Source organism: Etheostoma spectabile, chromosome 16 (genome assembly GCF_008692095.1).
Source record: "Etheostoma spectabile isolate EspeVRDwgs_2016 chromosome 16, UIUC_Espe_1.0, whole genome shotgun sequence".
Classification (NCBI taxonomy): Eukaryota; Metazoa; Chordata; class Actinopteri; order Perciformes; family Percidae; genus Etheostoma; species Etheostoma spectabile.
Window position 1 is genome coordinate 9,302,821 of NC_045748.1, and position 25,536 is coordinate 9,328,356.

At 40.6% G+C, this 25,536-nt stretch overlaps 1 protein-coding gene across 1 annotated transcript in view; it reads right to left on the reverse strand.

The window, feature by feature from the left end:
• Positions 1–5,456: 5,456 nt before the first annotated feature.
• Positions 5,457–25,536, reverse strand: part of LOC116704718 (zinc finger FYVE domain-containing protein 16) — a 30,689-nt gene continuing 10,609 nt past the window's right edge. The window contains exons 4-16 of the mRNA XM_032540331.1: positions 24,248–24,344; positions 17,671–17,847; positions 17,438–17,577; positions 16,518–16,725; positions 15,907–16,029; positions 14,824–14,979; positions 14,494–14,718; positions 12,714–12,796; positions 12,527–12,631; positions 11,730–11,893; positions 8,455–8,587; positions 7,335–7,511; positions 5,457–6,117 (exon numbers count right to left, since the gene is read on the reverse strand). Coding sequence (XP_032396222.1) covers positions 5,959–6,117; positions 7,335–7,511; positions 8,455–8,587; positions 11,730–11,893; positions 12,527–12,631; positions 12,714–12,796; positions 14,494–14,718; positions 14,824–14,979; positions 15,907–16,029; positions 16,518–16,725; positions 17,438–17,577; positions 17,671–17,847; positions 24,248–24,344 — 1,947 coding nt within the window. The 3' untranslated portion in view covers positions 5,457–5,958. The remainder of the gene's footprint in view (positions 6,118–7,334; positions 7,512–8,454; positions 8,588–11,729; positions 11,894–12,526; positions 12,632–12,713; positions 12,797–14,493; positions 14,719–14,823; positions 14,980–15,906; positions 16,030–16,517; positions 16,726–17,437; positions 17,578–17,670; positions 17,848–24,247; positions 24,345–25,536) is intronic.

Genomic DNA, 25,536 nt, shown 5'->3' on the forward strand with positions numbered 1-25,536 from the left:
AAGAAGGGAAAAAAAACCCCAAGAGCGGGGGAATGGAGGGGGAACCCCAAAAGGGGGGAATGAAGGGGGAAGCCAAAAAGAAAAGGAACCCGGGGGAAGGGAAGGGGGGAAACGCCAACCCGGGGAATAGGGGGAAACGCCAGGGGGGGGAATGAAGGGGGGGGAAACCCCAAAAGGCAGGGGGAATGAGCAGGGAAAGCCAAGGCGGAAAAAATAAGCGGGGGAAACCCAAACAGGGGGGAAAATGGGGGGGGGAAACCCGCCAAAGAAAAGGGGGGCTGAGGGGGGGGAAATTTTTCAAAAATAAAATATTTTAAAAACCAAAAAATAATTAAAGCGGGTCAGAAAAGAAAAACCAAAATCAAAAGAAGAATCGAAGGGGGGGAAGGGGGAAGAGAGGAGAGGAGAGGAGAGGAGAAAGGTGTGAGGAGAGAAAAGGAGAAAGAAGGAGAGAGGGGGAGAGAGAGGGAAAAAAAAGAGAGAAAAAAGAGGTGTGAGAAGGGAGAGAGAAAGAGAAAAAGTGTAAAGAGAGAGAGAGAGGGGGAGGAGGTAGAGTGAAGAGAGAAGAGTTTCCATTGCTACACATGCAGACAGCAGGAAGGGGTCTTGCTCTGGCGATATTCCCTTTTATTTGTTTTTGTTTTTAGCTAAGCAGCAAACCCCCTGCGGGCTGTAGCTTTTCTTTAACCCGAAGATGAGAGTGACATAAATCCCTCCAAAGTTTTTGAAAAAAAAAACACGGGATAATAGTTTTTTCGCAAAATGTTAACTGTTCTTTAAAAGTTTTCCAAAGTTGTACATTTAAATCGTACTTCTGAATCAAATGTATAAAAAAAAAAAAAAAAAGGTCGAATGATTTAAAAATGCCAAAAGACCCAAACCAGTGTGAAAATCTCACCAGCTGTGCAAACCTGATCTGATTCAAAAAACTAAAACGGACATTGCAAAAAAAATTTTTAAAGGAAAAAAATATTTGGGTTTTAAACAAACGGGAAAAAATGGAACAATGGAAGAGGAAAAGCCCGTTCTAAAAGTAACCCGCAGCGCAATCAAAAAAAGGGGGGGAATTTTTGACAAAAAAAGCATAGAAGAAGAATCCTGGCAGAAGGAAAATGAGAATTACAGCAAAAACGTTGAGATTCATCCAGGACGAGATGCTCACACGGTCACATTCACGTCATTGTGTGAATGAAAAGGAAGTTCAAGATGGGCCGCTTGACACTCTTAAAGCGACACACACCATCTCGTCAAACACGACACACAGTCACGGACCACAACGGGCCTCGTGCAAGAAACCCGCACACAAACGCACACACACGCACACCACACGCACACACACACACACACCACACACACCACACACACACAACACACACACACACACAACACACAACACACCCCGTTATAAAGTGTCAGTTTCACGGTGATATCTGTCAAATGTTGCTACGAGTCCAAAATATCACTTGTTTTAAACAATTTTGTCCATGTTTTTGAGCTATTTTGCTTCAGTAACATGTCTTCTTTCAGACTGGTGTGAAAAAACCCATCCAAAATACACATTTTTCTCTTATTTGTGTTGTGATTTCTCCTAAATTCACCAAAAGCTAGCATTGCTAAATGTTACATTTGAGAAAAAAAAAAAAATTGCGATGCAGATGACAATTGTCTTAATGTCAGTAAGTGGGGAAGTTTCACGGTGATATCTTGTTAAATATCGACCCTGTTCCCCTGTAGCGTCGTCTCAATTTTACAACTCCATGTCAGAAATCTCCACTTCGGTTTAACTTAAACACCAAACTCTCCACTTTCATTCCCGTCTACATTACAGAGTGTAAATTGTAATTTCCCCCACTGGGGATTACTAAACAAATTAAAATAAAAAAAATAAAAAAATATCCTGAAGCTTTTCACACAGGGCTTTGGTCAGATATCACTCACAGCCCGATTTATGCAACATTTCATTCATAAAAACGTGGAGAAAATGGATTTTGTCGAGCGCCGATTTGAGTCACGCATGCTCAGATTTAAACGGTTTACAGCATCACATGTCATACTGAGATGTGTGAAATCCATGAAATAATAAACTTTTCTAATTACAAACCATAACAGAAGATGGGAATCATTTAACAAACGTTGTAGCTATCTGTGGTTGTTTGGTTGCTAACGTTAGCTCAAAACGCCATTCAATTAACAGCCTTTGTTGTGTTGGATGCTAACTTGAAGCTAAGCTAGCAGTGAACCAACATCATTAACCCTCGTGTTGTCTTCCCGTCAAAATGGGGGGGGGGTGTATACTTATGCCCCCATTGGTTTTACTGGGGTAAGATGACTTCTTCTATGGTGAATGAAAGCCTCGATCCGACCAAGTAGCTCATCCAATCAAATCAAAGCATTGACGGCAACGCAGCTGCCAGTTCTGCCGTTATTTACCTTTTTCTTCTTCTTCTTCTTCTTCTTCTAGTCCGTAGAAAGAGCAATGTCGGTAGCCTTTGCTCATTAGCGCCACCTCTGTTCAGAAGAAGACTGCAACTAGCGTCGCGACCACCACGCGGGATTATTAACAGTTACAGCGCTCCCATGATGCGGCTAGTATTTCCAACGTTTTAGTGAAATAGAAATAGCGATATATTTTTACTTCTTCCACGCCCTGAATACCAGCGTTATAAGGTAATCAGCAGTTTACGCTAGCTTGTGTCAAGCTACAGACATATTTAAATTGGCATGAAAACAGATCCCACAGGACGGTCGGCTCGGTACGTGTGCGTTATTAACCCCTGGGTTCATTTTAGGCCGGAATTGTCCTTTAATGTCAGTAACCCACTGGGGAGGTTGCATGGTGATATCTATTAGTTAAAATATTTTCCCTATTCACCTGTAGTGTAAGGTGACCAGATTTCTTAGATAAAATCCGGGGACATTTTCAGCTCAGAAGCAAATATACCTCCAAAAACACGTCATGTTTTTATTTTTGTAAAACTTAAAACGGGGACACTAGACCTAGAGCTGTTTCCCCCCAACAGACAACATCATTATGGACAGGATTTCTAAGGAGCTCGACCTTTCTGTTAAAGATTAAGATCCTTTTTTTAAAAACATAAAAGTCCGCGAAATTGCGTTGGCTAAAGCCACCAGACTCCATGTAAATAATCAGTGATTTTAGCATCGTAAAACACGGCTTTCTAGAACATCTCGGAGCTCTGAGCAGCGCTGCTCGATCGGCTCCGTTTGGTCCGCGTTTTCTTTCTTTCATTCCACTTTCGGGTCTGTCAGTCACAGTGAAAACCGGGGACATTTCCGGGGACAGATCCAGCTGGGGACAGGTCACCAAAACCGGGGACTGTCCCCGAAAACCGGGGACGTCTGGTCACCCTACTGTAGTGTCTTTTCACTTCATCTCCACTGTCCCGGCTGTCAATTTACTCTAAGGTTTAAAAAAACTTCCTTCTTCATTTACAATAGTTTTATAACATTTGTTTGCTGATTATTTTGAGTATTTTGTGGTTTGTTGGGTTTTCTCGCTTGTGCTGAAATGTACATGTTCTCATTTATCTTTTAACATGATCAAAATGAACTAATTAACAACTTTTCTGTCCAGGTGAACACACACACACACACACACACTAACAGTTAAATGACACGTGCAATAGACTCTCATCCATCTCCCTGACTGTCATGGCAACTCGCCTCAGAGATGTCTAGATCAGCTGTTTTGGCCCCCAATCAGATCTTAAAAATATCTGCAGAGACCAGGTCCCTATCTCACTGAACGGAGCTCCACTGCTGCTGCCACGCTCAAAAAACGATCCTGTTGCAGATATTGAAGGTGGACGTTGGACTGTTTTCACTTTCTAGTTTAGAAACAACCTCCACACACGACATTTTAGCCACGTTAATGACGCGATGGCGAGGAGTTTACGTTCTGTTGCAAATTGTGTTCAGCTGGCGTTGATGATTTGAGTCATGTGACCATAACATTCCCATCTCCACGTCATTAGCCAGATTCTTTCCTTCTTTATTTCTGTCAGTTTCAGATCCCTTAATACCGCTTATGACACTTCTAAATGTGTCGGGGTGATTAAAGTTTTTTTTTTTTTTTTACTCTTTGGGGACAATTTTTGTCAAATTAAACTGAAAAAGGAGCAGAACGCGTAGCATTTTATAGCAATTTTGGAGCGTTGATTACGACTAAAACTATAACATCTTGTGACGTTCATCGGGTTGACCAGAGACTAGTTTGTGCGGATTGTGACTTGAAACAAAAACTTCATCGACGTCAGATTCAGGGCAGGGAAGCGCCACTGATTTCAGATGCAATAGCAATTTTATTAGGGATATTTCAGTTACAATACTAATTTTGCTAGGATATAAAAAGGGATTTTGAGAGAAGTAATTCTGTAAATTCTACAAGGAACCTTCTGATCTGGTGCAATATTAAAAATTGTAATGCTGATGTTAAGAATTGACTTCAAAGCAGTTACACAGAGACAGAGAAGAGATAAGTGCTTTTCTTTAGTGCAGAGGGGTTAATGCAGAGAAGTACTGTATACTAAAAGCCACACATCTGTGGAAGTTTCCTTTCCCTCGCCACAATTTCCCCAAACTTCGGAGCGTTATTTAACAGGATATGGATTCCTTAAATTGTCCAGTTTCATTTGATACTAATAACTGCAGTCTGGCTTTAAAGCTACAGTGTGTAGTTTCTGTCGCCCCCAATATTGAATTTGAAGTAATGACAACAAAACTGTCGGTGCGTTGACATGATACAAGCCTTCCGTAATCCCCCCCCCCCCCCCCCACCCCACGCAATTGCTAGTAGCCAAGGAGGACACCGAGGATAAAAAAAAAAAAACATGATGTATGCATGATACTATGTGAAGTTTTATTCTGGTAGGAGTAAAGAAAAAAAATTAGCCTATATGGGTGTATTTTGGGCCTATTTGATTAGTGTATAGCTTGTTTGCATATTAAAATTCATTTTCAAAGAAACATAAAACATAAAATATTTTACCTTTCATGGGTACTTTCATTGTGTAAAGTTTCATTTTGATAAGATTAAAGGAACAAAATAGCCCCATTGGGGTGTCTTGTTGCCCTGCCTTATCGGACACATCTCGGATTAATGAGAATTTAACATATTTCCTCAACTAGGATTTCTTAGGACTTTTAGTGTGTTTCTGTACACCTCATAGAAATGATCTAAACTGCAAAACATTATTTTACAATTAGTTGTTAAACGCTACTTTGCCTGGACAATACTCAGAAGTTTATGAAAAGAAAATGTTCTTGCACGAGGCCCGGTGTTTTCCTGTGCCGTGTCGTCATAACCAGCATATGAAATGAAAGTGTATTAAACCTTGAGAGGAAATGAGATTTCTTTTCATCCCTGTGATGTACATTTTAAGAACTGAGCCAGCACCTGATCCCATGTACCACCTCTAAAGTACGGAACAGCGCAGTCAGTAATGTCCCTTGCTTTAATATGATCATTTCATTCAATAAGCCCGTATTAAAATATAATAAATACATCCAAATGAGAGACATTTCGCTAGAAGCGTCCGTGGGAAACATTCACTGAGGTGCTCCGAGCTGACGGGGTGGGGGGGGGGGGGGCCAGCGGGGAGCCTTGGAAGGCAGAGCAGAAGAAGAAAAAAATGGTTTGAATAGTTTGGTTGTATTTGGTCACGTCGCCGTGGTAATCCTTGGTTAGTGTTTGGCTTCTTGTGTTAAAGCAGCTTTGGTGAGCACGAAAACACACAAACGCACAACGCTTCGGTTTGCATCCCTCCAGAGAAACACATCCTCAACCTCAGAGTGGGAACGTAGTGCCGGCGGCTGCGTGTCCTCACGTGCCACAAAAAACCCCCCCAAAAAACGAGCCGTTGCATCAGCATGTCCCGCCACGATCAACCGCTTTTCTCTCAATGTGGTCAACCACCATTATGTGTGTGTGCATGTGCGTTAGATGGTGTGTGTGATGTAGAAGATGAACTCCATGTCCATGGCTGTCTGTGGTACACTCGCGCTACCTCCATGGATGACGGGGATCAGAGCGCCGTCCAGCTCGTTCATGTAGCGCTGGGGGAGGAGCCTGCCTCCGGAGCCGGCCTGGTACTCCACCTGGGAACGAACACACGGGGAAACACTCAGCACGCCGACTGGTTCTCAACAGAGCAGACGTTATTCTAAATACAGAGAAAGACAAAGAAAGACAGACTCGAAGGGTAGCACTTTAAAGGAAAAGGGTGAATGTGTAGTGTCGAAAGATCTGAAAATCGCGCAAAGACGGTCGTTAAGTAGCCACGCTGCCACGAAAGGCAGCGCTAGATCGGCTTAATTAGTGTGAAGAAGAGTCCAAGGAGACGAAAGGTAACGTCTCTAAAAATAGAGTCGTGAAGGGTAGAGACACTGAGGGGGATCACCAAAGGAGCACTAACACGGACTAATTAGGGTGAAGGTAGTCTTTTTTTTTTTTAAACTGTCTATTTATGTGTTTTATCGGTTTTAAATGCTTATGACACCTGTGTTTTATGAATTTTTTTGAGGAAAAGGAATAAGTATAAAGGTTGTGTAATACAGAGAAATACTCGAAGGGTAACACTTTAAAGAAAAAGTGTGAATGTGTAGTGTCTTAATGTTTTCATTTTTTAATGTTTATACTTGTGTTTTATCTGTTGAACTGATTTTGCGTAAAGCACTTTGAATTGCCTTGTTGCTGAAACGTGCTATACTAATAAAGCTGCCTAAATACTGTTATTATTAGCTAATTGGGGGAACTTTCCATAAAATCATCTCTCAATGCAAATCAAACAAGCAATTAGAAATAAAACCATGCCTATCTCTAGGTATGGTGAAGGGTATGTGATGATGATGATGATGATGAGTGATGTGGTGTGTGTGTGTGTGTGTGTGTGTGTGTGTGTGTGTGTGTGTGTGTGTGTGTGTGTGTGTGTGTGTGTGTGTGGTGTGTGTGTGTGTGTGTGGTTATTTTAATTCCAAAGGCCAAGGGAACTTTATCAGGATGCACATTATCCTGGATCCATGAAATAAAATAAAAATATCTTAAATTTAAAAAAAAAACTATTTTTGGTTTTGAGTTTGAATGAAGTGTGTTTTTATGAGCTCACAGGTTTGCAAGGTGGGCTGTTGTATTATTGTATTCAAATAGGAAAATAGGTGTAACAATATTTCCTTTCTTAAAATTCTGTTAGTTTTTTTGTCTATAAATTAGACACTAAAAAAAACCTTGCCAGTGGTTTCAATGGCGGTGGCAAATTCTCACTAATGTATTCTTTATTATGTAACATATCTCCCAAACTCCCCTATTGTTTTTGTACCATGTCAGCCTGTGTAGAGATGCGAAGCGAGAGCGAGTTGATGCCGCTGGACGCGAGGACAGCGAGGTGCGGCGTCAGAGCGCTGCAGGCGGCCAGAGCCATCTCCTTCTGGAACCCGCTGCAGGACGACAGCACCGGCACCACGCTGCAGTCCGGGGCCCGGGGCTGGAAGAAGACCTGCAGGAGACACGCAAACACTCCTTTCTGTTGACACCAGTAAATGTACTCAGAACTAGGGGCTGCACAATTTATCGGTTCGTTTTCGACATCGCAAATCAACTGGCGCAATAAACATTTCGCGAAAGACGCTCTGTGATTTTACTGTGTTGGTTGAAAGAAAATCTCAGTTAAAAATGGCACTTTAAAAATATATCACGGGCGCCCAGATAGCACAGGTTATTTATATATATATATATAATATATATATACACACACACACACACACACACACACCACACACACACACACACAGACAAATAAAAAGGGCCATCCAAGTATAATAATATATACATAGTTGTCAAATGGTTTTACATAACCACAGTTTCTTTGTTTAACTACAATTAATTGCTAACATCAGCTAAGGTCTTAAGGCGCATGACTGGTTATTGTTGATTTTGTTTAAATATGCCAAATTGTAATTATATAAGTGATTATTGGTCGGACTACATGTTTTTATTATCATTTCAATTGTAAGTTGTTGGCACTTCAAACACGTTTATAGCAACAAAAATGACAAACATACAGCTGGAACTGTTTAATAATAATAAAGAGGCGTTGTTTACGTCATACAGGCTGTGTATTTGTGTTATAATATTATCTTGGTCTCATGACAGGGATTATATAACCAGAAGATGTATCCAAATGTATTTGACTAGAAGAGACAATTATATTTTTCAATCTCAATTATATCTCAGACAATTAATTGCACAGCAAAATCTGGAATAGTTGCAGGTCTAGTCAAGTCAACTCTATTGTCAATTCTGCAATACGTGCCCGACTTACAGAGCAAATGAAAATACGTTTCTCTCCGACCCACGGTGCAATAAGGGACTGTTACCAACCTTCGGACTGTTATCCAGAGCATGAAATGTGTGCAGAGAATCATATAGATTAAATTCACCTCTGTGCATCTGATGGTGCGTCCGTCCGACTCAAACTCCGTGTCCTGCTGCATCCTCACACTGCGGACTCCGTCCAGAGGTCTGCCATCGACCCCGCTGGCTCTGCTGCAGAGGATCATTAAAGGGAGAAAATCACATTACGATGACTAAACTTTTAAAATTTGAATCACATTATACTGAACGTTTTGTCTTAAACACGCCCTCAAGTGGGCCTTGCTTGACTTTTCCACTTCTGGGTTGATCCGTTGCTGCAGAAAACCGCGGATTCATTATTTGGGCCGAAATCCTTCCCTTTGGGATTTTGTGGGGATTTGTGCATTTTTGGACTATTTAACGCTGTCAGATCTCTGCAGGGTAAATCCAACAGCTAGTGGACGATAAGTCTGTTGCACGACTAAAAACAACTTTTTTAACTACACATTCCCCCAAAACAATTCCTTCTAAACTACCTCTGTTTTTCCTCCCCGGGGCTTAGCCCCCGCCCAAAACATTGTGATTGGTTTTAAGAAAAGCCAATAAACCCCGAACATGGTTTTTTCCCATCCCTTAAGCTGTTGGGAGTACCAGACCCCCCCTCCGGCCCCTTTTAGGAGGGGTTTGGAACGAAAACCGGAAGTCAAACATTTTACAGTTATAAAATTTTTCAACCACTTCCCTTCCTACACAAAACTGGACCTGGCTTTCAAAACTCCTATTTAACTTTACAGAACAGGGTTCACTTATGAATACAAAAGTCCCTCTTTGTGTTTCCCCAAAACCCCTGCTCAGCCAGAAAAACCCGTCGGGGAAACAGTTTTATAGCCTGTGTGTGTGTGTGTGTGTGTTGCATTTTGGGAAAGTCTTTGTACAGTTTGTACACAAGTGTTTTAAATGTTGCCTTTTTTTAAACGATAAAAAGTGTTCAACAAAATGATTGAAAAGAAACAGATCCTTAAACTGCCCACACACGATCCACAGTAAAAACTGTCAACTCAGGAGGAAGCGCTCAAACGTTAAATTACATTATTTCACCTTTCACCTGGTTGCTGCTGTTCTGTGAAGGCACAACCGAAGCCAGAAGCAACATGACGTGTATGACGTGTCCCTGCGCTGCACGACTGTGTCTCTGCACGCTACCTTGCGGTTTGACCTCTAATAATGCATTTTGGTTTTTAAATCTTCTTTGACTTCTGTCTACACCTCTATTTGTTGTGTAAAAGCAAGAAAACAAAGTGAATTAAAAAGGAGCAAAAACATTTGATTAGTACTAGACACAAGTAGAATAAAAGTAAAAGTCCTGCATTTAAAATGTACTTAAAAGTACCAAATGCAGAAACATCATCACATTTAATAAACTAGAAACAATCCAAACAGTTCTGTCAATCAACTAAGTTTTTAACCCTAAGTTTTGGTGACGTTTTTTCATCATCATTATCGCTCCCCCCCCCCCCCCCACATTTGTCAATTTTTCAATGTTTTTGGTGCTTTTTCCCAAGTTTGACATTTTTAATGTTGACATTTTCAGCTCTTATTTCGACGGCCCATTTTTGTGACAAAAAAAAAACGAGGACAACATGAGGGTCAATGGTCTAATCATTTCAGCTGGACTTGAAGTAGCATATAATGTTGAGTAGTTTAATATATAATTGAACATTGTATTTTATAAAGTACAAATCTTAGTATTAATCTTAGTAACTAAAACTGCCAGATTAATGTAGTGCAGTAGAAGTAGAAGTGACATAAAAAGAAAGACTCAAGTAAAGTACAAGTACTCATATTGTAGTTTAAGTACAGATCTAGTGCAATGTACTTAGTTAATTCGCCACTGCCGATGGATGTAGCAGTAGAGTGTGGTGCTAAAGAAGACGCAGTGTGTAAACATTGTGTGAAGTAGGACTGGTGTGACTTGTACTTTCGCACCAGCGGACAGTGGTTTACTCGAGCTGTGCTAATGTTCTGCCGCAGGGTAATTGGGAAGTCCTGTTTGACTCCCTCAGGCGGCGCGCAGTGACTTTCTCTGGAGGGCTTTGAACCATCACCCATCTGCCCAGAGAAAAGTTCTGCTCTAGGGCGTCGCGCAGACAGACTCAATGTGCTCGGGACGTTCCTTGTACCACACTTTGATTTTGAACAACAAACACAAATCCAGTAGGCTCTCCCAAACAATGCATGCAATGTAGCCTACGAGGCCTTCGCCCGTTTGAACCACACTTGATTTTGAAAAAAAATCACAACACAGTAGATTACTTAAATCTGATTTGAATGAAGCTGACATTAGCCCTTGAAACCACAAACTGTACACTAACAAACACAGAGCACCGGATATATATATATATATATATATTATATATATATACACACACACATATATTATAATATTATATATATATATATATATATATATAATATATATATACAACATATATATAATAATATATACACATATATATACATAATATATATACACATATATATATACATATATACACATATATACATATATATATACACACATAATATATATATAATACATATATATATATTATATATATAACATTATATATTACACATATATATATATAACACACACACACACCACACACACACACACACACGAGTACAGCATTATCTGTATCTGTTAACCATATGAATTGTCTGTACTCGGACTGGGCGGGGGGCCTAACCCGGAAGTGGACATGATTTAACCCGGAAGTGGGTCGGGTTGTCTTGAAATGGGCGGGGCTTTAACCGGTATGTTATTTTAAGCATGGAATTGATATGAGTTGATCAGAAATGGTTATATTTATTGCTGATTAGAAAACTATTTACATGACAGCATCAGCATTGAGCTTCAGATGGCAACAGAATATATAATATCACAGAATAGTGTAGGGGAGGGGCGCTGGGACTAGCCTATCACAGAATAGTGTAGGGGAGGGGCGCTGGGACTAGCCTATCACAGAATAGTGTAGGGGAGGGGCGCTGGGACTAGCCTATCACAGAACGCAGTCACACGGTCAGCTACCCAATGAGGATTTTTATTCAAACCGAGCACAGATATTGACTCGTATTACTCGTATAATACTTGTATTCGCCAAAGGGCTTTGTCCGTATCGGATACTCGTTTCAGCCGAGTATCCGGCTCATCTCTATGTATTATATACTATATATAAAAAACAGAATCAAGACAATGGTAACCACAACATAATGTGGATATTTGTGATGGGTGTTTTTTTTTTTTTTTAGCTCACTCTTCTTCTTCACTTTGATCTGACGGAGGAGTAGGCAGGACTACCGGTGGCTCTCACCTGTGCGGGTCTCCCCAGGCTTGCTGTTGGCCTGCGTCTGATAGCTTCCCTCCTCGTTCTGGAAACACACCAGGTGAGAGTCGGCCTCCGAGCTGAAACGGGCTCCGATGCTGATGACGTGCTCGTTGGACGCGTTCACCACCTTCTGCATCTGTTAACCACAGAAAACACATTTGCAGAGCTGTGCGTTTGCAGCATTTTATGACCTGTTTAAGTAAAAGTACTAATCCCACCGCACACAATACTCCACTTCAAGTAAAAATCCTGCATTGAAAACCATAGGTAAGTAAAGCTTTACTGAGTAACTTTGATATTAATAAACGTCCGTTACATTCAAGCCGTTGCTTGTATCATGTGGACGCACTGACAGTTTTGTTGTTATTACTTAAAATTTCTCATGGGGGAGACTAGATATCGGCTTAGATTTTGGATATCGTAATATGGCATAAGTGTCGTCTTTTCCTGGTTTTAAAGGGTGCATTACAGTACAGTGATGTCATTTTTTGAACTTACCAGACTATTGTAACTGTTCTATTATTTACCTTTACCCACTTAGTCATTATATCCACACTACTGGTGATTATTTATCAAAAATCTCATTCTGTAACTATTTAGTTAAAGCATCAATAGTCAACACTACATTATCGTATCGATATCGAAGTATTTGGTCAAAAATAATATGATATTTGATTTTCTCCATATCACCCAGCCCTAGGGGAGACAGAAAAGTATGTCTTACCTAAATGTCCTTAAATGTAAATGTATTCGTTTATAGCTCTCTCACCTCATTGAAGCTACATTTAGGGATGTCGATGTAGCTGTGACCCATCTCCATGTGGATCCTCAAACCCTCCACAACTGACAGACTGTACTGGTAGTTCCTCAGGTCCTGTGGATAAAGACAGTTTAGGAACACTGAACTATGTCAATAATGTGCATATGCAACGGTTTGCTTGTGCTTTAGTACTTACAGCCAGCAGATTCATTATGGTGTGTCCCGTCTCTCGATACACAGAGTCCCGAAAACGGACACTTGTCAGCGTAGTGGGATAAACTGAGAAAGAAAAGCTATTTAGTTTATTACCACAACATAAATAATACCTTTACTCACAAAGCACTTTTCAAAGTACAATGTGCTTCACAAAAAATACAAAGTGCTATCCCTCCAATCCCATTAAAAAAGGAACAAATTGTAATAAATTTACACAGAAGTAAGAGAGAGAAAACAAAACAACAACCACGCAACAACAAACTTATAAAAAAAGGCAAGTTTATAAAATTGAGTTTTTTGGCAATTAAAATTTTTTTTAGTGACAACAGGAAGACTGTTTTAGAGGTCTAGGTCTCTGACAGTCGGACAGTCAAATCACAGTCTCCTCTAGTTCTAAGTCTAGATCGGGGGATTGTTGAAACTGACAGAGTTTGTTGTACAATCGGAGATTGCATTCAGATGGTAAAACCTTAGTAATCAACCCATCATGAAGCTAACTATATCTATATGCTAATATATCTACATACTAATATGTCTATTTACTAAGTCTAGTATGGATGTGTTATTTAATCTGCTATGGATAAATGGTATAGGAAGAAGAAGAAAGTGTAAATGTGTTTGTGTATGTATGCATCTGTGTCTACGATGTGTAAATAATAATGTGTAGATAACTGAAGCATAAGATTTACTAAAGGATAAAAGTAGAGAAAGGGGGTCGGACCTAATAAGTTGTTTATCAACTTCTTCCAACTCCTTTTGAACATGGAAAATCTTTTGTTTTGTTTGAATGACTTTCAAGTTTGGAAGACTGTGTTAAGAAGTACATGACCTTATTTCTCTGTCATTTTAATTACATATGTATGCATGAATGCATGAGTATAAATGTTTTATAAAATGTTTGATGTTTTTTTACATGTTCAAATAAACTATTAAAACATAAACTAGAAGCCAGTGCAGGGAGGCTAAAATTGGGGGTTATGTGATCTCTTTTGTGTGATCCAGGCAACAATCTGGCTGAGCTTTCTGTATGATTTTGAAGACGTGACCGTGTTTTACTGTTATGAGTGAATTACAGTAGTCAATGCTTCAGAAAGTAAAACACATGAATACCTTTCTCCGAGTTCACAGAGAATTAATGACGTGAAAAGCAATACATGTCATCAATTAAGATATATGGAATAGACAATAAAAACATTTAAAAAAAGATAATCAAAATATTTGACATATTACTAACAATATATTGTCTTGGTGTGAGCTCAAGACAATATTAACCCTCTGTGGTTTAAGGGCATTTTTTACATATCTTCTTGAATTCTCCTTTTTTAGGGTATTTGCATAAACAAATGTTTAGTCAAAAATGTAGTCAAAATGTGAATCATATCAAAATGTTCAGAACAAACTCAGCTTTCTGTAAAGTGACGGCCAAATTTGTACCAGAGCAATGTATAGAGATATAATTTGGCACTAAAGCTGAATTTCTTTTGAAATTTCTCAAATCTCTTATGAAAACATACCTACACTCAAATTGTTTTTGGTGCTTGAAATAAGTTTACAAAAGTCTTGGGTTTACAAGAGTAGCGTAATATATGAATAAAATAGCATATAAACGTCTAAAATAACATGTTGTATCGCTTTTTGAGTAGGAGTGTTGTTAAACATTACTTGGAATCGCCGGTGTGTCTTTTGTCCTTAGAAGGTTAAACTATATCGGCCTTTTGTTTAAAGACAAAGATAACAGGGAAGTAGTGAAAGCTCCACACCATTGTATTCGGCGCCAAGCCGTAGGAGCAGTCGGAGTGGAAAGACTTTGGCCCAGGGCACCTCCAGCTTCTGGACGAGTAATCCAAACATGAAAGGCTGAGGTGGGAGCGTGAGGCCATCTAGAGGCTGACAGGTTGGAGAGAAGAAGAGCATCCCAGCGTGGTCCTTACTGCCCAAGAAACTGCTTGTGAATGTCACATTATCCAGCTCCTCCACAAACTTCCCTGTAACAGAAGATCACAACTCTGTAGTCTTTGTTTTTGTAAAAGGCAGAAAAGTAGCCTGTGTGTGTGTGTGTGTGTGTGTGTGTGCGCGCGTGTCGTTTCTACCTTTTTGGGCTTCTTGGTAAATGTTGAGATAGAGTGTGAAGAGGTCTTTTGGAAGAGTTTTTTCTTCTGGTAAACACTCCAACAAAAACACCAGCTCTCTTTGTCCCAGAGCCTGCAGCCCGTTTGAGCCAAAACACCAACACTGCCGAGAGGAGTCTGATAGACAAAACAAAAACACAGTCAACAGGGACGCTGTGGGAAAACATGCAAAGACACACATCGTTCTCATTTGTATCCAGTATCAGGGTTTCTGCAGGTTTTACCACGTCAAATTTAAAGCTACAGTGCGTAGTTTCTGTTGCCCCCATGAGGAATACTAAGTAATAACAACAAAAGTGTTGGCGCGTCCACATGATACAAGCCTTCAGTGATCGCGCACCGCTCCCCCCCACCCCTCCTTCACACAGTTGCTATTAGCCAAGGAGGACACGGAGGATAAAAAAACAAGATGGACTCTTCAGAAGAGGTCATTATCTTCACTCGAGCTTCTGTGTGGGAAAGTCACCGGACGCCACAATCTCCTGAACATAGTCAGACTGAGAAATCCAGAGAGAGTTGTGTGGAGCTGAGGGTCTTAATTTGCTTTGCAGCAACTCATTTGGCAACGGCTTGAATGTAATCATGTTCATTAATATCAAAAGGTTATGCACTAAAGCTATGAGGCTTATTCTAGTGTAATTGAGGCACTAGAATAAGCAGTCCCTCAAAATGCAGAGTCATACAATTACTTGCAAAGTAAATACATGTATTCAAATTGAATAAAAGCGACAGTGAGTAATACCAATTGGTACATATACAACAAAATAATTTTTGGAGTAGTAAAAGAGAGAACTACAACACCAAGGACTAAAAAAAAAAAACATTCAAAGTGCTGCGGGAGACTTTTAATGAGACAGGGTTACACGGACGTAGGAAAATTAAGACCTGGAACACAATACTTGACCGAATTTAATGATTCAATTAATTGATTATGAAGTTTTTTTAGACTTTTTAAGAACGTTTATATGCGACCCTGAGTATATAGTATGTGCTATGTATGTTGAAAGTATCCAGATTTATTCGAGATATATTTAACCTACTTACAGGAAACTAGTTTGACATTGACCAGCAGGTTGGCGTTGAGAACAAATGTCAGCGGTCGAGGTCCACCTTCCTCTAATAAGTGCAGAATCTGGCACGGGGCCGGGCTCTCCTCCACCAGAACATCTGCAGAGGAAACACAGCAGAGCACATTTACACTTACATGCATGAGATCCAAAACAATAGTGGGAACGATTATTACCGTGGGTGTACATTTTGTACCCTTTGATCGGACACCTTGAGGGGAAATATGTTTTACAGACTGATGACATGAGAAAACAATCTCCCCAACAATATAAGAATGGCTGCATTCACATATTTATTTTCTTCATTAACCAGATTTTATTTTCTTTAAGTATAGGCGATGATCCTAATCAGGCAAACAATACGTGCATTTAATCTCTGTGTGTTGTGATGCTGCTGTGTTGAAAGTTTCAGAAAGAAATTATAGGTCTGACCTAGTTATTTAGATTGCTATATTTCTTTTTTACGTAAAAGCAACTCAGGATCACTAAGACCAACATGTTAAGCTGCAAACACATTCGCGTAAAAGACATGCATGTCTGAAAAGGAGATAACTTACTAAATAACCAAAACTAAAATAAAAGACAAACCTCCCGCTTCCTCCTCTCCAGTGGTGATAAGCAGAGGAGGGAGCTCATCATCGTTATCTGGCAGCAGGCTGGGAACCCTCTTCACTGAAGTACCGATTCCAGAGAGCAGGGCATAGTCCCAGGGTCCGGACACCGGAGGTCGGACCACCTCCGCAGCAACAGAAGCTTCCGGGGCCGAGGAGCCACCGACTCCGACCTCTGACCCAGGCTGAAAGATGAGAGAGTCAGTGACTGTGGTCCCATTATACTTAAACTAGGGCTCTCAACTGGAGCAATATACACACATTGCAGAAGGCTGCAACACATCGTAAAAGACACTCTGTATCTGAATATTAGTAGAAAACAGCACAGTAAAATGTCATTTTATTTTAGGCGTGCCATTCAATTCATTGTTAAATTTGTTCAATAAAAGAATGTTAGAAAATATTTCCTTTCGATTGTTTTAAATTCAACGAGCAGTTTGTTGTATTTTAGCAGAATACTGAAAACAGCAGAACTGACTTCACTTCAACATCAGTTTCTTTAGTGCAAAGTAATATCGTTATTGCATATTTTTCTCATATGGTGCAGCCCTTCCTTCAATATTTATTATCTGAGCTCAGTAAAACAAACACATAGCCTATTAACCACCAGGGAAAGAACCAATTTTTACTCAAAACAAGATAACAAAGGAGCTAAAAGGGGCGTCGGGGTAGTTCACCTGGTAAAGCGGTCGCCCTGTTTACAGGCCCTTTGTATGCGTCCCTTTGCTGCATGCCATTCCCCTTCTCTCCCCCCTTTCATATCTAAGCTGCCCTATCAAATAAAAGGCCTAAAATGCCAAAAATGAATCTTAAAAAAGGAGATATAAACTAAAGAACTTAAACTAAGAATCCAGTGTTTCCCTGTAGCGTAGATGATGCACAGTATCTGTGTCTTACTGTCGTTTGGTCCGGAGAGACGGCACTGAACTCCTGGGAGCTCCGGCGGCTCGTCACCGACAGCTTGGTGGTGTCTGCGACTTCTCCGTTGGGCAAGATGCCGTCAGCGAACCACACGCGCTTATGTTCCCGAGGACAACCTGACGACACACCGACAACGGAAAGTCTTTTCAAGGGTACAGTTCAGGAAAACAACAGTAAAAGTATGTACAGTATTTAAAGAGAAATCATACTGTCGTTGTTTGGGTGTTTGAGAACGGACACAGGCACCATGACGGTCGGCGGAGGGGAGTTGAGCGTGCCGGCGGCTCGAGCCTGCTGCAGGGGGGGGATGGTGCTGCAGTACTCAGACGGGACGTTGGGGTTCGGACTGGGACCAGCAGGACTCATCATCCGCTCCAGGGCCTGGGCTACAAGGGCAAACATGTCATAGAGGTGTGTTAAAATTAGTTAGTTATTAGTAGATTAACTAATCCACTCTTAACTCAGATATCAGTCCCAAGTGAAGTACACTTCACTTAAAAGGTGCAGTAGGTAAAACTGTCTGTTGTATTTGCTAAAACTGACCCTATGCTAGAGTAGAAGTCGGCAATTGAAGAAGAAAAAAAGTGCAGCTGTAGCAAAAATCCACCGCTGCCTGTTCAGATGCACGCATGCTGACTTCCTAAACTAAGAAGGTAAACATAATCTCCTGAACAGCAGTTTATCATTCAAACATTCACATTTATTAGCAGTGCTTTGAGCTAAATGATGTTGATTTTTGGTATTGTTTAGTTTATGTTGTTAGAAGAAATTTCTGCCTCAATATACTAAAGTGCAAATCTTTCAGGAAAGAAACTAGCGTTCAGCTGAGACAGGCTGATCGTATACTTATTGCCAACTGTGCAAAATGGTAGCGGGGCTAAATTGATGGATGTGTATGAACACGTTGGCCGTAACAACTTGAACATGTGATATAGTAGCTGATAAGACACAATGGAACTTTATTCATTTTGAGGGAATGAGGAAAAAGGCAAATAGAAACAAAAATATAATCAATAAAGATTAACAGGTTCCAATCTGAAATACACGTTTTCACAGCTATGACGGTGTTTGTGTTGTCCCGTTGGGACACATTTTGTGTCGCCAATACTTCAAATTAACGCTGACACAAGGGTAAAGTTTCTTTGACATTGGAGAATTCTTATTAGAGGCAGACCGATATATCGGCAAACCAATATTACGCATTTCCCGGGATCGCCATTTAAAACTGCCAATAACCAATCTTTTTTTTTTTCTTTTTTTATTAATTTATCAGAATCATTTATAATGACAAATAAATGATTATCATAAATGAATATTTGAAAAATTAAATAAAAACAGACTGTCAACCATGTTATGAGTGTTGGCGTTGCATAGTCTGTCCACCAGAGGACGCTCTACAACGTCCCTGTTAGTGATGGCGTTGCATAGTCTGTCCACCAGAGGACGCTCTACAACGTCCCTGTTAGTGTTGGCGTTGCATAGTCTGTCCACCAGAGGACGCTCTACAACGTCCCTGTTAGTGTTGGCGTTGCATAGTCTGTCCACCAGAGGACGCTCTACAACGTCCCTGTTAGTGTTGGCGTTGCATAGTCTGTCCACCAGAGGACGCTCTACAACGTCCCTGTTAGTGATGGCGTTGCATAGTCTGTCCACCAGAGGACGCTCTACAACGTCCCTGTTAGTGGTGGCGTTGCATAGTCTGTCCACCAGAGGACGCTCTACAACGTCCCTGTTAGTGGTGGCGTTGCATAGTCTGTCCACCAGAGGACGCTCTACAACGTCGCTGTTAGTGATGGAGTTGCATAGTCTGTCCACCAGAGGACGCTCTACAACGTCCCTGTTAGTGATGGCGTTGCATAGTCTGTCCACCAGAGGACGCTCTACAACGTCCCTGTTAGTGATGGCGTTGCATAGTCTGTCCACCAGAGGACGCTCTACAACGTCCCTGTTAGTGATGGCGTTGCATAGTCTGTCCACCAGAGGACGCTCTACAACGTCCCTGTTAGTGATGGCGTTGCATAGTCTGTCCACCAGAGGACGCTCTACAACGTCCCTGTTAGTGATGGCGTTGCATAGTCTGTCCACCAGAGGATGCTCCACAATGTCCCTGTTGGCACGACCGATTTTTTTTTGTTAATGTGTTTTTGGTCAAAAGGACTTTAAGTTTCAGATCTTAAGTTTGCTTGTTTGTTAAGTTTGTATTTTTATTCATCAGAACTTTAATATATTTTAACGTTCCTCTGTTCTGTTACAATAAAAAAAATTATTATCATATTATTTTAGTGAGGACTCATAATAACTACGAATAACTAATGTTAGGAAAATCTGTTTGTTTTGTTATGCATTTCTGGATTTTTTAAAAATATATATTGGCCAATATATTGGCATATTAGATTTTTAAATAACCAAATATTTGTATTGGTATCGGCTTTTAAAAAAATAAAAAATTGGTCGGGCTCTAATTCTGATACAAATCTAAAAATGAAGGGGTATCTGAATCAACTGATGAGAAGGATGATTCTTTTGTGCTCAGATATCAAAATCAGATAACTGAGAAGCTGAAGTGGAGCTTGAGTGTGAGTGTGCGTGTGCGGTGATGGTGGAAAGGCTCTACGCAGTCCATCAGTCACGTTGCAATGACCACACGGCAGTGGCAGTGATTTGTGAGCACTGTAATGACTCATATGTGTTTGGGAACTGCTTATGTGCAACACAATATACAGCAGGATATTCCTGTAGCTACATTTCTACTGCTGCCCTCTATTAAAGAAACTGTTAGTTGACTAACACTCATACGATTTTGTCAAATAATCGATTAGTTGATTTAAAGGTGCAGTAGGTAAGCCTTATAAATCTACCTTTCTGTCATATTTGCTGAAACTGACCCTACATTCGAGTAAAACTACGTGAAGCAAGTAATTTAAATTCTGGCACCACCTACAGCCTGTAGTGTAATTTGCAAAAACCCATTGGGCTTTAGCAGAAAGGGGGAGGGACTGAGACATTTTTTGGCTAAGTCCTGGATCTTTGCAATCCCACCTACAGCCTTTAATCGACAGACTTAAGTTTCTCCCCAAATAATTATGCAAAGCAACACTTTAAATGTTGCGTTTACTGAAAATAAGTATTATTGCATGAAGAAGGCAAGAGGAGGAAGCCCTTTACTTATTGTTTTCAATAAAAAACACATGAAAAAAGCTTCATTTGAGTACTTTTTTAAAACTTTTTGTAAACTAAGCCATTTACATGGCTAATTAAAGTGAATTCACCACTAACTTTTCAATTTATATGCAGTTTACAAAGAAGGATTTGTCGTCACATTTTCCACCATTGGCGGACTTATTGTCCCTCTATCATTTGCTCAACCACCCTCCTTAAAATCAACGTTGCACCGTTTGTGCAAAGCCTGTTGATATCCAGGTCTTTCATAATGTTTAAAGTAGCTGTGTTTCTCCTTCCTAACAGGAATGTGGGCTTTTCTCCTGGGCATGCATCCCTACCCCAGCTTTGCGTTGGTTTGTGTACAACACACAGAGCTGACTGTAACTGGAGGCTGCATGTCGCAAACTGCGATTAAAAACCTGTGCGCTGTTTACATCAAGGTCACTTTATTAATACCCAAAGGTATAGACACACACACACACCCACACACACCACACCACACACACACACACCAACACACACCACACACACACACACACACACACACACACACACACACACACACACACACACACACACACACACACACACACACACCACACACACACACACACACACACACACAGCAGTAGACTTGCTCATTACTAAAAAATAATAATAAATATTTCCACAGACCAAATAAAAAAATATAAAGAAGGCCGTGGACCTGTACTGTCCAAAATAGTTCCAGCTATGCTTTGTAACTGTTTAAAATACAGGGATTCTGGGTCGAGCTGTGGCTTTCCCCATCAGTACTGGACCACTTCACAATTTCATTCAGACGGTTCAGATATTTTAATAAAAGCATGATAAATAGGGTCATCCAGGTGCTGTCAATGTGGAGGGGGGGGGGGGGGGACAGTTTTCTCAGGCAAAACAATCACTGCTTTCCCTTTCTATCTATTTATTTAGTTTGCTTCAAACGTCAGTTTGCTGTCAACGATCGTTCTATGAGATATTTGTAGCGCTGTATACATGTCCGAAGAATGCTCCTAAAACCTAAATAATATCGGCATATCCCAGATGTCTTTCTACATTTGGAACAAGGCCTAACTCGGATTATCTGTTTACATGACTCATATCAAATGATAATAGTAAAAGGGTATGCAAGTGCAGTCAATGGCAGCTCGACTTCCCCTCCAGTACATTATTTAGTGCAGATGAATGAAGGTTTTTGCATTCAGGACAGACGTGAGTTGTTGCTTCCAGAAAGGCTGGCTATGACTGAGCGGCTTTCTCTCAATGCCATTCAATTACGCTCCCCTCAAAAAATGCCGACGCAGCACTCGTCTACATTTCATTGATTAGGGATCAAAGATCTTTATCGATCCGTTGTGTACTGACAACAACAAAAGCGCGGAGACACGAGCACATTGGGACGAAGCCCGCAGTAAAGACATTACAATAGTGCAATAATGCAGACCCTTGTTAATGGGATAAAAAAGGTGTCTTGTCAGTCCCATAGCATCATCCCTACAAGGAGAGTTTCATCTCGTTTTGCAAGGAAAGCATGACAAGGCACAAACAAAGTCAGCCAGGGCTTCAGGCAAGTAAGAAATCCCTTTGTGACCCCATTTTAAGTTTAGTACCTACATAAACAAACAAAACACACAACAGAAGTCGGATGAATTGTATCTTACCTCATCATCACCATCATCATCCCTTCTGCTAAAACTCAACCAGTCCAAATCCCTGCGAGCCTATTCCTAAGGCTGACTTTAGACACTCCCATCCCAGCATTCCTGACGTCGCACCTCGCTCTTTTCCCTGTGAGTCTACGTCTGTTGTTAGCCAAAATAGCCTGTTAGCTTTAGGCTCTGATGTGCGTGCGGTAAGCATCACATGCAGCTCACCACACTGCTCTGAGAGATAGAGAGCAGAGGGAGGGAGGGAGGGAAGGAGGGAGAGAGGTGACGGAGAGGAGAGAGGGAGGGAGGGATCGCGTCACACCACACGAGCCTCGGCCAAAAGTGGATCACCTCCTTCTTAATATAGACCACACACACACACACACACACGCACACACGCACACACCAAGGACAAATGGCAGTGTCCTGCAATAACTCTCCTCCCTTTCTACTGCCCTCTCCATCTTCTCTCTCCCCCCTCTCAGTCCAAAACACCTCTCTTATCATCGAAGCAGACAAGTAAACATCAGAAGCAGAAACAATCAGATTCTTAATCTTTGTTTTTACACAACGTGCAGTTTATGTTCATAAAAAGACACATCCTCATATGACTGTTTGCTAGATGTTCAGACAGAAGTGGAAGAAAGTCCCTGAGCCACTTCGTATGGGACATTTCTTTGCGTTTCCGGTCTTAAATATTCATCAGCTGCATAATGAAAATGTTACTGGGATGTTATTAAGTTTTGATGACAACTTTTGAATTTGGTCTATTTTAAGATGACTCGCAGGTGTAGCCTGTCCCTGTGGAGGGATGAAAATACTTAAATCAATCCCACCTGTTAACACATTCACCCTCTTACTGCTTGATTAGGGAGAAAAATCCTAAATCACAATTATTTTGTCAATTTAAACCAATTCAAAATCTAATTATCAGTTAAAAATCATTCAAGGTGAAACGTCATAGACTAGCTTAGATGATCAATGATTAACCTTTTTATTTAAATGAATTTAGAGACTAGCGGTGCAACAGTCACAACACAAACAAAAGGCCAAGTTGGCAACAACAGTGCCGTCCTTTTAAACAACATGTTTTTTGCATCGGGCCGCCCAAAAGGAACCAGGAAGTAGGAACGGCCCTGCTAGCTGGGGACGTCCTCAAGGTTGAGTCCTCAAGGTCGAGCCCTGAAGGGCGGCGCTTGGTGTTTTAAGCCCCAAACGTCTCCTTCCAGGCAGCGCTGCCTGGGAGGCACTAGGATTAGGCAATGGTTAGGGTTAAGGTTAGCTGCACTGAAGGCAACGGTGGTGGCGCTGCCTGGAAGTCGACGTTAGGGGCAAAAAAACAACATCAAGCCTGAAAGGCCCTCCAAAAGCCAGCCTTCGTTTTAATGTTACATGTCCCTCCAGGTAAGGCAGGCAGGCAGGCACGCACACACAGATAGAGACACAGATAGAAGAGAGAGACACACACACACCACACACACACACACACACACACACACACACACACACACACACACACACACACACACACACACACACACCACACACACACACACACACACACACACCACACACACACACACACACACACACACACACTTTATCCCTGAACAGGCTGGAATAAAACAAATCGTCTCTGTTGTTTCTGGACATTATTTTTAAGCCATCAAACAACTCCTGAATGACTCTGCACTCCTGTTGACAACTACGCTACCTACAGAGTTAAAAATATTTCCATTTAGGAAACAAAAGGAGGAAGAACTGAAATGTATTTAGAAACTAGTCTTTGCTTAAATGTCTGTAAGAAAGATGTGGAAGTGAGTCTCAGATCAGACCAAACTACGGCCTTTATTGAGCATATAACAGAGACAGTATACAGCTACACGTGTATACAATACAAACAGGTCAAGTAAGCCAGTGGAGATACAAAAAAAATAAAATAAAATAGGGGCCTTACCTCTGTGTATGGTATCAAAGCAGACGACACACACACGGGCCTCTTTCTCCAGGTATTTCAGCTTACACTTCCTGTTGCAGCACACAGCACAGTACACCTGCCACAGAGAACAGAGTGACCAAAGACAGATATGCCACAGAGAAATTTGCATACATGAGAAAAAAAAAGAAAAAAAACAACAACAAAAAAAGACAACAAATCACGGTTTATCCGACCATGTGTGCCTGTGTAGTCCCTTAACTTAAGTAGAATAACTTGTGCCGTGAACAATAACAAACGCTTTTCTCTAATGCTGTTTTAATCACTGGACCTTAACAGACTTAAGCTCCGTCTTTAGGACACGCAGCTCAGTAGAGATCTATAGAGAAGCTGAACAAAGAACTGCTGACTCATGCTCTCTGCACCTCGTCAATCCACCGGGCTATATCTGGACCTGGGACTTAATCCGTTTTATTAAACTATTTCTGAAACACGCCACATTAGAACTTTCACTTTCATTTCACAGCTAACTGCAGCTAATCTTATGATATATTTAGCTTAAATATCCACCTGTATATTATATTCAATACATATCCAGCTGTAAATCTTGTTCACAATACTAATTATCTATATATTATATTCATAGGACAAATATATCTGTAAAAAGTCTCTTTATAATAGTATTCATCTCTATATTTATTCAGTACATAGCCATGTCCTGCACTTATGGAACCAGTGTATATCCTGCACCTGCTGCTATTGCACTTCTGGTTAGACCCAAAGTGCATTTCGTTGCCTTGTACCTGTGTAACGACAATAAAGTGGAATCTAATCTAATCTTAACCCTGAAGATTTTAATTCTATGTGAAACATTCATAAGAGTTCACTGTAAAAGACACGGACAAACTACGGTTCCCTTGGTGATATAACTGTGAAAATTACAATTGGCCCCAAGAATATTAGCTTAAAGACAGGGTGTAATAATGCATCGTGACTCAAATAAAAATCAATATAAATCTTTAAAGTTTACAACTGGTTGAGATTTTTTTTTTTTTAAACTAATGGTGATGCAATTTTTAAACATCCTAGGGCTTTAGATTATACTTGTTTTATTTCAGACTTCACTACGTCTTCTTAGTTTATTATATTCTATTTAGTTATTTTGATGTGGGATTTGTTTTACAAACCCAATTGTACTTTTTTTAAATTTAATTTTGGTTATGTAAGATAAAATACAGTTCCACACATCTGTTTTTTTGCTCGGTTTATATGAATGAAGGAACATTTTCCCATCATTTCTCTGCAGTTCA